This window comes from Bos grunniens, chromosome 20 (genome assembly GCF_055505025.1).
Source record: "Bos grunniens cultivar Pamir isolate PY7600 chromosome 20, Bosgru_T2T1.0, whole genome shotgun sequence".
Lineage (NCBI taxonomy): Eukaryota > Metazoa > Chordata > Mammalia > Artiodactyla > Bovidae > Bos > Bos grunniens.
Genome location: NC_141184.1, coordinates 67,928,940 through 67,941,346, shown reverse-complemented (window position 1 = coordinate 67,941,346; position 12,407 = coordinate 67,928,940). Strand labels below are relative to the sequence as shown.

General features: G+C 43.4%; 1 protein-coding gene across 1 annotated transcript; it reads left to right on the top strand.

Moving 5' to 3' along the window:
• The first annotated feature begins 5,077 nt into the window (after positions 1–5,077).
• On the top strand, positions 5,078–10,705 carry EFCAB9 (EF-hand calcium binding domain 9). The gene is made up of 4 exons (XM_086362206.1): positions 5,078–5,248; positions 8,387–8,535; positions 9,333–9,509; positions 10,480–10,705. The coding sequence occupies exons 1-4, from the start codon at positions 5,113–5,115 to the stop codon at positions 10,672–10,674; spliced, it is 657 nt and encodes a 218-aa protein (XP_086218332.1). The 5' UTR covers positions 5,078–5,112; the 3' UTR covers positions 10,675–10,705.
• The last annotated feature ends 1,702 nt before the right edge of the window (positions 10,706–12,407 follow it).

The window sequence follows — 12,407 nt, the reverse complement described above, 5'->3', positions numbered from 1 at the left end:
GCACTACAAAACTTTTCTTGAGAATATCAGAGGACTGAGGTCACGAGGCAACCAAGGAAACTGAAAGCCAAAAAGAACAAGCGAGGAGAGAGGGCACCCCACTATGGAACCTTTGGCAGAACACGACTGAAGACGGCAGTGGCCACACAAGTGGTAGAGAAGAAAGTAACTAAAGCTCGAGCAAATCATTAGAGGCAAAGTGTGGGCTACTGTGTCAGTGTGGGTTCGCTGGAGTTCCTAGATACAAGGCACGATCACATGCATTGGCAAACTCCTTCCCATGTGTCTCCAATGGGTGCTTGTGAGAAGAATTGGGGGCAGGGCAGCAGACTGGAGAGTTCCGATTCTTGCTGAGGCAGGAGTAAGGGAGGAGGTTGGTGGCTGCCAGGAGATGAGTATAAGGTCTCATCTACTTCCTCAGAAGTAGCAAAATCCTTCAAAGCAATAGCTTTCTGCTGCTGGGAGAGGAGAATCTGTCACTCTCAAGCCCCAGACGAAAATCCATGGTTCTCACCTCCCAGGGCAAGGGAGGGAAGATCCTCTATCTTTTTGTGTAGTCACTGAGGAACTCAGGCTAATAGGGAACCATCATCTATTTTTAAATTTTTTTTATAGGGGTAACTTTGGTTATGACCAACCTAGACAGCATATTAAAAAGCAGAGGCATTACTTTGGCAACAAAGGTCCATCTAGTCAAAGTTATGGTTTTTCCAGTAGCCATGGATGGATGTGAGAGTTGGACTAAAAAGAAAAGCTGAATGCTGAAGAGCTGATGCTTCTGAACCGTGATGTTGGAGAAGACTCTTGAGAGTCCCTTGGACTGCAAGGAGATCCAACCAGTCCATCCTAAAGGAAATCAGTCCTGAATATTCATTGGAAGGACTGATGCTGAAGCTGAAGCTCCAATACTTTGGCTACCTGATGCGAAGAACTGACTCCTTGGAAAAGACCCTGATGCTGGGAAAGATTGAGAGCAGGAGGAGAAGGGGACAACAGAGGATGAGATGGTTGGATGGCATGACCATTACTCAACTCAACAGACATGAGTTTGAATAAACTTCGGGAGTTAGTGATGGACAGGGAGGCCTGCTGTGCTGCAGTCCATGGGGTCGCAGAGTCAGACACAACTGAGCAACTGAATGAACTTTGGTTTATAACATTAAATAAGTTTCATATGTACATTATATTCCTATTCTGTGTACACACAGCATACTCAGGGCACCATCATCTTGAATGTTACTGGTTACTATGGCATTGGAAAAGACAGTTAGTTCTGATATTTTGGGAATTGTTTGTTGCAGTCCTTACCCTAATTAACACACTGGGAAAACGCAGTTAAATTTTACACCATTTTTTCTCCCGTCCTCTAGCAGCAACAGATCTTCCCCTATATAGCTCCTGGTGAGTTCTGACGGCACCCACAGCTAGCTTCTTCATATGACATTATTTTTAGCATTTTTTTACAGTGAATATTCATTTAGATCTACTCACACATATTCAATTTCTGGTACTTCTCATTCCTCCCTGAATGCCTGTGTTTTCATAAGGGATTATTTTTCTGTGTTTGAAGAGTTCCCTTATGGGTGTTAATTTTCTCAGTTTTTGTGTGTATGGGTTTATTTTGTTAGTTCCTTCCTTCTGTCATAATTATATTGCACTTAAATTTTATCATTTTGGGGACCTCTCTGGTGGTGCAGGGGAGAAGGCAGTGGCACCCCACTCCAGGCCTGTTCCCTGGAAAATCCCACGGATGGAGGAGTCTGGTAGGCTGCAGTCCATGGGTCGCACAGAGTCGGACACAACTGAAGCGACTTAGTAGTAGTAGTAGCTGGTGGTCCAGTGGTTAAGACTCCACGCTGCCAAGGCACAGGGGCACAGGTTCCATCCCTGGTCCCAGAACTAAGATCCCACATGCCGTGTGCCATGGCCAAAAGATAAATAATAATACTAGATTATATCATTTTTAAAGCCTTTACAAAAAATTTATGTATTTATTTGGTAGTGCTGGGTCTTAGCTGTTGCATGCAGGATCTTCAGCTCCTTGCAGCATGCGGAATCTTTAGCTGTTGTATGCAAATGAGTTTCAGTGTGTGGGATCAAGTTCCCTGACCAGGGATTGAACCCAGGCCCCTGCACTGAGAGCGAGGAGTGTTAGCCAGTAGACGGTCAGGGAACTCCCTGCAGTTCTGACACTGTTATCACTTCACTCCACGTTGTTTACTTGGATTGACCCACGCATTCTTACTACTTCGTTGCTCTGTGTTCCTTCTTACATCTTGGATTTTCTCTCTGTGATCATTCTCTATTGTAAGTTGATTCTTTAGAATTTCTTTTGGGAGAGTTCGTTAGTGATCATTCTTAGTTGTTTGGGGTTTTTGTCTGTTTGTTTTTGCCTGAATACAGCTTTATCTCATCCTGGTTTTTTTTCTTTTCACTATAGAAAATTTCAAACATATTCAAAGTAGAAAGAATAGTATAAGGTAGTACTCCTGTATACTTATCAGTCAGTTCATGTTCGAACAACCCTAACATATGTATACGATTATCCATGAGCCTGAGTCATTTTGAAGCACATTCCAGCATCTTATCATTTTGTCTTTTTAAACAACCTCATCTGTTGTCACTTCTAATATTATATCCAATCAGTGTTCATAGTTCTCCATCATCTCATGCTTTTTGGTAAGTTGTTTGTTTTTGTGGGTTTTCAAATGCACAATCTATATTAATAAGGGTCCTAATATGTCCATACACTGTAACTGGTGCGATCTGAAAGACTAATTAAACTGTTAGTCTATAGATCCCTCTTCCGTCTCTTTTTCTTTTCTTGTAAGTTTTTACTGAAGCAGCGGAGTCCTTTTCTTTTAGAGCTTTCCGCAGTCTGGGCTTTGTTCATTGTGTCCCAACAGTGCCATTTAACACGGACCTCTGCTGTCTTCCCTATTTCCCTGATTTATATTTTCTGTAAAATGGTCAAATTCAGGTTTGATTTTTCTCCTCATTCTTTCAAGAAAGTAAAATCCACATAATATAAAATTAGCTATTTTAAAGCACACAGACACTTCCCTGGTGGTCCAGTGGTTAGGAATCCACCTGCCAATGCAGGGGACACGGGTTCCATCCCTGGTCCAGGAAGATCCCACATGCCGAGGAGCAACCAAGCCCGTGTGCCACAACTACTGAGCCAGCACACCCTAGAGCCCATGCTCCGCAGCAAGAGAAGGCACCCCAATGAGGAGTCCACGCACCCAACCAGAGAGGGGCCCTGCTCGCCGCAGCTAGAGAAAGCCCGTGCGGCAACGACGACCCAGTGCAGCCAAAAATAAGTATTTTAATTTTTAAAAGTGTACAATTCAGCGGCACTTAGGACACTGACAGTGCTACTCATCTATCACCTCTGCGGGTTTGAAACGTTTTCATCAGCCCACTGGGAATCCAGAAGCTGTCACTTCCCGTTACCCTCCCCCCCAGCTCCTGGCAGTGGCTGATCTGCTTTTCTATGACTTTGCTTCTTCTGGATACTTAATATAAATGGAATCATATAACATGTGACTTTCTGGGCTTGGCTTCTTTCACTTACCATAAGGTTCATCTACATTGTAACATGTATCCTTCCCTTTCATGACAGAATGATATTTCGCTGTATGAATGTACTACGTTTCATTTGTCATCAGTTTATGAACATTGGGTTGTTTTCACCGTTTGCCTATTGTAAATAGTGCTGTTACAAACATTTTGTACAAGTGTTTATTTGAATACTTTTCATTTCTTTTGGATATATTATCTAGGAGTGAAATTGCTAGGTCATATGGCATGGGGTCGAAAAGAATCAGACATGACTGAGTGATTAACGCTAAAAATAATGGTAATTTCATGTTTAACTTTTTAAGGAACTTCCCTTCAGTCTTGAAAGATGATTTTACTGAAATCATCTTTTTTCTTGAAACCATAATTTTAGTTGGCTAGATTGTTTTTACACATTGAAACATAATTCTGTTATGTTTTGGTTTCCATGTTGTGAAGAAGTGGATTGTTAATCATCAGTCCTTTGAAAGTAATCTTTCTTCTCTGATTGCCTTTAAAATCTTTGTCTTTGGTAGAATATAGTTGCACTCTGATGTGTACAGATATGTATTTCTTCTTATTTCAGCTACTTAGGACTTCAAGGTTTTGAGAAGCAATATTGCATGGCTAAAAAGCAGTGATTATTGGCAGGCTATCTGGGTTCACATGCTAACTTCACCATTAACTAGCCTATTGACATTAGGAAAATTACTTAACTTTTCTGAGCTGGTTTCTTTTTTTAAGTTTTAATTGATATATTTGATGTACAGTATTATATAACTTACAGGTATACAACATAGTGGTCCACAATTTTTAAAGGTTAGATTCTATTTACAGTCATTATAAAATATTGGCTAGGGAATTCCCTGGTGGTTCTGTGGATAGGAGTCTATGCTTTCACTACTAAGGGCGCACGTTCAATCCCTGGTTAGAGAACTGAGATCCTGCAAGCTGTGAGGCAAAGCCAAATATATATATATGTATATTATGTATATATATAGACATGTAACATATAATATATCCTCCTTGTATAATATATCCTTATAGCTTATTTTATACACAGCAGTTTGTGCCTTGAGCCTGTTTCTTAATCTGTAAAATAGGTATAATAATCTCTGCCTCTTAGGATTCTATGACTAGTCTGCAGACTAAATGAGTTAGTATATTAACACACTTAGAACAGTGCCTGGCGTGTAGTTACATAGCTGTTCACTTTGATAACGATAATGAGCACAGTCTGTGGATGGGTGTCTTTCACTGACTTTGGAAAATTCTCATTTTTTATTTTTGGCTACCCTGCTTGGCTTGTGGGATCATAGTTCCCCGACCAGGGATTGAACCCGGGCCTCCAAAGTGAAAGCGCCGAGTCCTCACCACTGGTCAGCCAGGGGAATTGCCGCAATTTTAAATTTTTATTGACTGTTTCCTGTGATGTCTGACCTAGGAAGATCTTTACTACCTGAGCTTTTCTCCACCCAACATTCTAGTTCTGAGGCAGAATTCTCTGTTCTACTTCAGGTTGCCAGAGTCTTCGGCTTAAAGGGCTCCATAATGAAACTGAAGCAGGGATCGTTTCTGTGGTACCTTTACCTGGACAAACTGTACTGCTTATTATCCGTGAGGAATGTGAAGGCCTTGGTGGAGTATTTTCACCTTCTTGACGTGCACCACAAGAAAACCTTGAATGGTCAGTACTTCCGTAAGTGCTTCTTCTGGTCATGACTTGGTTTTTAATGAATGTGCAGGAGAACTTACAGAGCCAGAAACTAGTTCATTAACATAGGTATTACATCTTCGAAACAAAGCACAGAGAGACCCCGCCAGCTGAGACTTAATGGCAGTTCAGTGAAGCAGATAAAACAACAAGCTTTGGGATTAGATCTTGGCTCCACGCGTTATTCCTTGGTGACTTGCACAATGTCATCATCCTCTAAGTCTAATTTTCTTCATCCGTAAGTGAGGCTTCTAATAATGGAGTCCACCTCATGGTTGGAAAAGAAAGATAACGAGGGACTTCCCTGGCAGTGCAGTGGTTAAGTCTCCGCACTTCCACTTCACAGGGCGTGGGTTCAGTCCTGTTTGGGAGCTCAGATGCTTCATGATGCATGGTGCAGCCAAAAAAAAAGGTGATGAGATTAGATAACATACGGAAAGTGCTTAGCACGGTGCTCGGCACGCTCTAAGGGTTTAATGTGTTCGTTACTGTTACAGCTATTCCTGGCGGCCGACCCCTCTCAGGCCTTAACCCTCAAGAGTCCCTTAGCAAAACTTGTCCATAGACTGGGAGAATTGAGTCAGATGATCGGCAAGCTCCCTTCTAATTCTTGGTACTTGTGACTGAAAAGTGTTGATGAGCTCAACCCTGCTGCTGAGTGCACAACACTTTAGGGCTTTCTGTTTGTTTGGCATTTATTTCTCTTTAGACCTGGATAGGGCTTCCCAGGTGCCGCTAGTGGTGAAGAGCTCACCTGCCACTGCAGGAGCTGCAAGAGATGTGGGTTTGATCCCTGGATGGGGAAGATACCCTGGAGAAGGGAATGACTAACTACTCCAGTGTTCTTGCCTAGAGAATCCCATGGACAGAGGAGCCTGGTGGGCTACAGTCCATGGGGTCACTGAGAGTCAGACAGTACTGAAGAGACTTAGCATAAATAAGGTATCCTATTCACTCATTGTAACCTGAAGGAGAGAAGTATCATTTATCAACAAGGAGTTTCTTCCATAAAAATTTTTTAAAGAGTTCATTCAATCCTTATAAAATAATAAAGATACCTTCATTTATTCATACTTTCATGCCTCAGATTTATACACAGCATGTCACCAAATCTTCCCAATAACCCAGTCCTAGATAAGACAACTGTAGGGCACCTTGATGTAAACAGAAAAGCTGGCCCCAAAACCCAAGGGTTTCTAACTCTAAAGCCCATAGTCTCACCAGCGTTTGCTGAGCAGTCTGATCTCCCTGGTAACTAAGTCGCTCCCCGCTGATGCAACACCTGAGAGATGAAGTCATACTCGGGTCTTCTGGTCACCAAGGGACCGGATGGTGACCTGGAGGAAGGCACAGGCTTGAGCTTTGCCTGCCAGGGATGTGGTGACGTCGAACCCTAGATGCTTGGCCTGGAGTCGGCCGATTGAATAATAGTATCTGTTGATTAGCTACTGAGCCTTACTGTAAAGCAATCCTCACGAAGCAAGGACACAGGCATCAGCATGTCTGCACATGGTGTGTTCCCAAGTGCTCACACCTGGTGGGACGTGGGAAACCCTCAGATCATGACACTGTGTTAACTGATTCATTGTACCCTTAGCCCACTTCAGCCAGGACTCCAAACCACCCAGACATGCTTTACAGATGTAGTGGAGCCATGTCTCGTGCAGGAGACATAAGACAACTAATGTAATTAATGTGTATGTGTGCATGCTCAGTTGCTCAGTCGTGTCTGACTCTTTGCGATCCCATGGACTGTAGGCCACCAGGCTCCTCTGTCCATGAAATTTTTCATGCAACCATACTGGAGTGGGTTGCCATGCCCTCCTCTAGGAGATCTTCCAACCGAACATGGGTCTCTTGCGTCTCCTGCGTTGGCAGGTGGGTTCTTTAGGGCTTTAACACTTCAGGGCTTTTTTGTTTGTTCATTTGTCTTTTGATTTTTTTCTCTTTTAGGACTGGGTATAAATAAGGTAGGGCTTCCCAGGTGGCACCAGTGGTAAGAAACCCGCCTGCCAATGCAGGAGCTGCAAGAGATGTGGGTTTAAAGCCCTCTGTAATCAGTGGGCAAGAAGAAACCACATGTAGACAAAGTTACACTTGAGAATCTCTGAAATCTTACGGGTGATCTGTACATACAACCTGTACAGCCACATACCACTGTGTGAACACATCACCATGTTTGTCTCTTCCATCTAACATCCCCCAAGACAGATGATGAGTGAGTGGAATTTCAGGCAAAAACCTTCCCTGTCCTTTAAATTACAGTGTTTTTTTTTTTTTTCCCTCCGATTGCATATGACTGCAGATGCATTAACTAATGTGCAAAAGATACAGCTTCACTGTAGAAAGAGCAAGGCTGTGGAGTCAGATGGACCACATATGAACTCCAGCTCTGCCACTCCAAGTGTGGTCCACAGAGCAGCAGAGGCCACATCACTTGGGAGCTTGTTAAGATGCAGACTCAGTAGTCCCAAGCCAGTTTCTAATCACAACCGCTGTGTTTACAAGATCCCCAAGTGACTGGTATGCCCATTACAGCTCGAGAAGCCCCAAGCCTAGTTATCACCCAAAGCTTATTGTAAAAGGCTCTGTAGCTGCCTGGGTTCCGCGACATGCAGCACTTAGAGTGCCCAGCACCTAAGGTGCCTGATGCTAGCTCCTTTCCCCAGTCAAAAGCATTTACGTTACATAAGCATGAGGCACAGTGATACTTTTATAGAAGAGGAATGATTTTTAAATTTCTCTTTTTAATTCTCTCAGGTGAATGATCCAGGTGAAATGTCAGCTTTTCCAAGAGCATGTCCTAGGTCCCCAGTGAGAACTAAGCTCTTCTATGTACTAGGAGCACTTTGAGCCTTTTATTGGTTATGTATGCACATCGGTCTGGTCCATCGAGCACATGAGCTGCACTCAGGAACCAAGCCCTGTCCACTCCCCTTCTTCAGAAGTCCAGGCGCAGTGGAATGTGTAGTGGCAAAGCCAGAAACAAAGTATTATCATTACTATTGCCGCGTCAACAAGCTTCCAACAGGACCACCATTTTGGTGGCCCCCAGATGTCAAACATTCTAGAACTGTTTCAGAATAACCTGTCTCATCTCCCTGCTGACAGATGTGCTGTTTTACCACTTCCTTCATCACGTGACTGACTTGACAAGGAACCAGATCACAGTTGTGTTCAACATGCTGGACTGGAACGCGGTGGGCGAGATTGGTTTTGACCAGTTCTACATGCTGGTGTGCATACTGCTGGCACAAGAGGCAAGTAGCCAGCCAGGCTCTGGGGCCGAGGGGGCAGAGCTCAGCGGCTGCCACCGTGTCGCTAACGGCGGCGCCAAATTAAGAGTGCGGCACAAGTTTTCTTCTTTTCACTGGAAACAGGAAGAAGAAACAGGGAGAGTACTACTTTTGGTTCCTAAATGGTCCATCTATAACCTAGGAGTTTCGAAAGGTTACCCAGCTTCCCTCCCACTTTGCCTTTATAAAGAACAAATCTCATCCTGTCACATCTCTGCTTGGCATGCCCTTCCTTGCTTGCCCCTTCTAGCTGGTGGGTCTTAAATAATCACCAGTAATCCCAGTTGCCTCTCTTCCTCAGTGATCCCTTTCCTCAGAGAATATTCTGAAGGGGATGAATGAGCAAGACAAGACCTGCTTGTCTTTGGGTACCCATCTCACCTTGCACACACTCCTAGAGTGTATTCACCTTTCCCTTTCCTTAAGGAAAGTCACCTCATGTCTTCATCATTTTATCGCCAGCGCTGACATTTTCTTACGTAGATTTTCACTGAACACAAGGAAATGCATTCTACTAATGAGAGTTCCATCTAGCAGAACTAATCACTACAGATAGCATCAGTTCCCCTTGAGGGCAGATGCTGAAGCAGGATCTGATACACTGACCACAGCACCCTTCCGGCCCTGAGCTGCTATGATTCTGCCCTTTGCTTTTAGCTCTCTAGGGAGTGGACTAGTGAATAGATGAGTCTTGATGTAACAAGTTTAGAAAGTAGCACCGACAATACTATTCCTTTCCTTATGTTTTTCTCTCAAAACAGAACCATTTGGAAGAGCAATTTATCTTCCGCCATTCCCGGCCTGTTTTTGAGTTGCTTGACCTGGATGGGGAGCTGAAAATTGGCCCAGACAACTTGCACATGTACAACTTTCTCTTTAATATTAAAAAGCAGCAACTCAGAGACCTCTACTATAACTTCGACATCACAGGTGACCGCGTAAGTGCAGGTCCCTAGCATGTGGCCTGGCAGTGTGCGTGCTCAGTCGTGTCCAACTCTTTGTGACCCCCTGGACTGTAGCTCACCAGGCTCCTCCGTCCCTAGGATTTTCCAGGGAGCGGCCACCATTCCCTCCTCTAGAGGATCTTCCTGACCCAGGGAGCGAACCTGCATCTCCTGCATTGGCAGGTAGACTCCTTACCCCTGAGCCACCTGGGAGGCTGTGGCCTGGCAGCCCCTCTGTCCAGAGCTAGAGGGCTGTGTCCTCTGCCTACAGTGGGACAGGGAAGGAGGAGGGAAGGAGAAACCTGCTGGAGCACTGTGTGCTGTGATCACCTGCTGTGATCCCAGTCACGGTACGGGGATCACAGAAAACCTGAAATGGACAGGCCTGTGGAAGACAGGGTTGTAACTGCTACATCATATAATGTGGATATAAAATTACAGAAGTTTAGAGAAGGAAATTCTGTTGGAAGTTTAGTTGAAAGAAGGAACTATTTTAATATGGCAAGAATTGGTCTTAAGAGGAAGGGTTATAGATTTTAATAAGTAGAAACAAAGAAATTCTTAGATGGGAACACATGAGTTAATTCCAAGAGAAAACAGTGCATACCTATTTCAAGTCCATTCGGTGAACGGCCTAGTCCAAGTCCATGCTGACTAGCTAGTGAGAGCTAAAGTCTAAGCTTTAAACAGATGGACCGCACTGTGAAGCAGCTCAGATGGCAGCCTGAACATGTGTGGCATTGAGGCAGCAGAAGTAAGAAAGTAGCCCTGGTGCCCTCTGAGCCCACAGTAGGCTGTCTCTGGCTCTAGACCACAAGCAGACAGGGATCAGTCCTCATTACTGGGCCTCTTTAATCAAGTTTCCAAGGTTTTAAATGAGAAGTGATTACAATCCTGCTCCCATCTGAAACAAAGTATCAAATCCTTTCTGAAATAACTTTCCTTTTTTCCTCCCCAACACAAGCTTCTTAATTACAAGGAATTTAAGCTGTTTACTATCTTCTCCATGGACAAATATCAGGAGAGTCAAAAAGCAGAGAAAGAGAAGAAGAAAGAGAAAGCTTTACTCAAAAAGAAACTATCACAAGTGAATGACAGCCAGAGAGAGAGTCTTCTTGGAATACAACCATTTGAAAGTATAAGTAATTACAATTGTTAACAGGTCTTAAAAATAAACTTAGAACATCAAAGTGAGTATCTCTGATTTTTACACATGAGGGTTGAGTGTTCTTCAACCCACAGATTCTTAACCTTATTAACCTTGAGGCCTCACATGACTCATAGTCATGTAATCACTTCTCTTTTTTGACATGTCCCAGTTCTGCTGTTGCTTTTCAGACCAATCCTGTCTACCAGGTCCCTGTGTATCAATTACCAGCTCTTCCTGGAGCTAAGCAGTTGGAAGACGATGCTTTCCTAAGATTTGCCACAAGTAGTCCAATACTTTCAGAATTCTATTCTCCCAATCCTTAAGGCTAAAAACAAACTTCAAAATGGAAATGCGCCTCCACGCGTAAGGAATATTGACTTTTAAGGATATGGGGACTGTGTTCTTCCTAGAACTTGAATTGCTCTTTGATGAGTTAGGTGCTTAAGCAATTATACCAAATCTACTAGGGTACGATAATTATTACATGTCGTTGTATAATTTTAATTTTTTGTGTAAGTAATGCCTTGAATAATTTTTAAGTGCTTTTAGCATGGGACTTGTGAATCCTCCCTACTGGACTGTACTGTGGTATTAAATATTAACTACCATTCAGTAAGTGCTTGCTATGGGTAAGGCATGGGGCTTTAGACACATGGCTTTTTTATCCTCCTAACCCTGTGAACTGTTACCTACCTAAGGTTCTTAATGACTCACAGTGGTAGGACCGGAGTTCAGACTCGAGGTCAGTTAGATGCCTATGCTTAGAACAACTGATCTAACTCACCTCAGTCCTAGCAGATCCTGTTTAAGTTTTAAGCTGACATTAAGGGGCTCAGAAACCCCTTCTGCATAATGGTAATTACCACATCTCCTTCGTCCATAGATTTGAGGGACAAGTTTGGTGACTGGAGGAATGCAGCCCATTTCCTATAAACCAAGGATTTCTTAAGGATACACCACGTAATATAACCGACCACAGCATTCAGAGTACTTAATAATCATCAACATTACTTTGTCAACATGCAACAGACAAGAGTACTGCTTATCAAAGACTGTCATTCATTAAGTCAAAGTTGTAATAACTGAGATCATGTTAATTACACTATGAACATCCTTTATATTTACTCTAATAGTCATGAGATTTTAATAACATACTGATGAGTCATGTTTGGAAACCAAACCTTCTCTCTTCCCCAAAATGGTACTATGAAAACGAAATGGAACTAGCAAAACACCAAGAAGTCCCCCGAAACACACATCTCTTGATTTCTGGTTTATACACGGGGATAATGGGATTGGTCTCAAGAACTGTTGTGAAGACCAGGAAGATGGAGAGCATCTCACTTAAAATAATGCTCTTCTCCTCTGATTTGGTGAACAGTTAATTCTCCAAGGAGAAGAGCCTCTGGAAATAGGTTTGGGTACTACTACACCTGTAAGAGTATTGTGCTGAGAGACTAGCAGTATCTGGCTGGGAAATGACAGCAAGAGACTAACCGTCATTTCAAAGGGCCTTGCCACACCACCAGGCTTACCTTGGATGGGTTTCTGCCTCTTCACGCAGCCTCAGTAGCTTTTGCTACCAGACAGCCTTACAACCTGGGTGCGGTTCTGGAAGGAGAAACTGTGGGGTCTGAGGAAGAGAAGTCTTCTCTTTCCCATTTTCCCAGGGGAGCACACTTGGAATATATAAAGGGCAACTCAACAATGGTATATGTCTTTTTTTTCCCCCAGGCATGGTC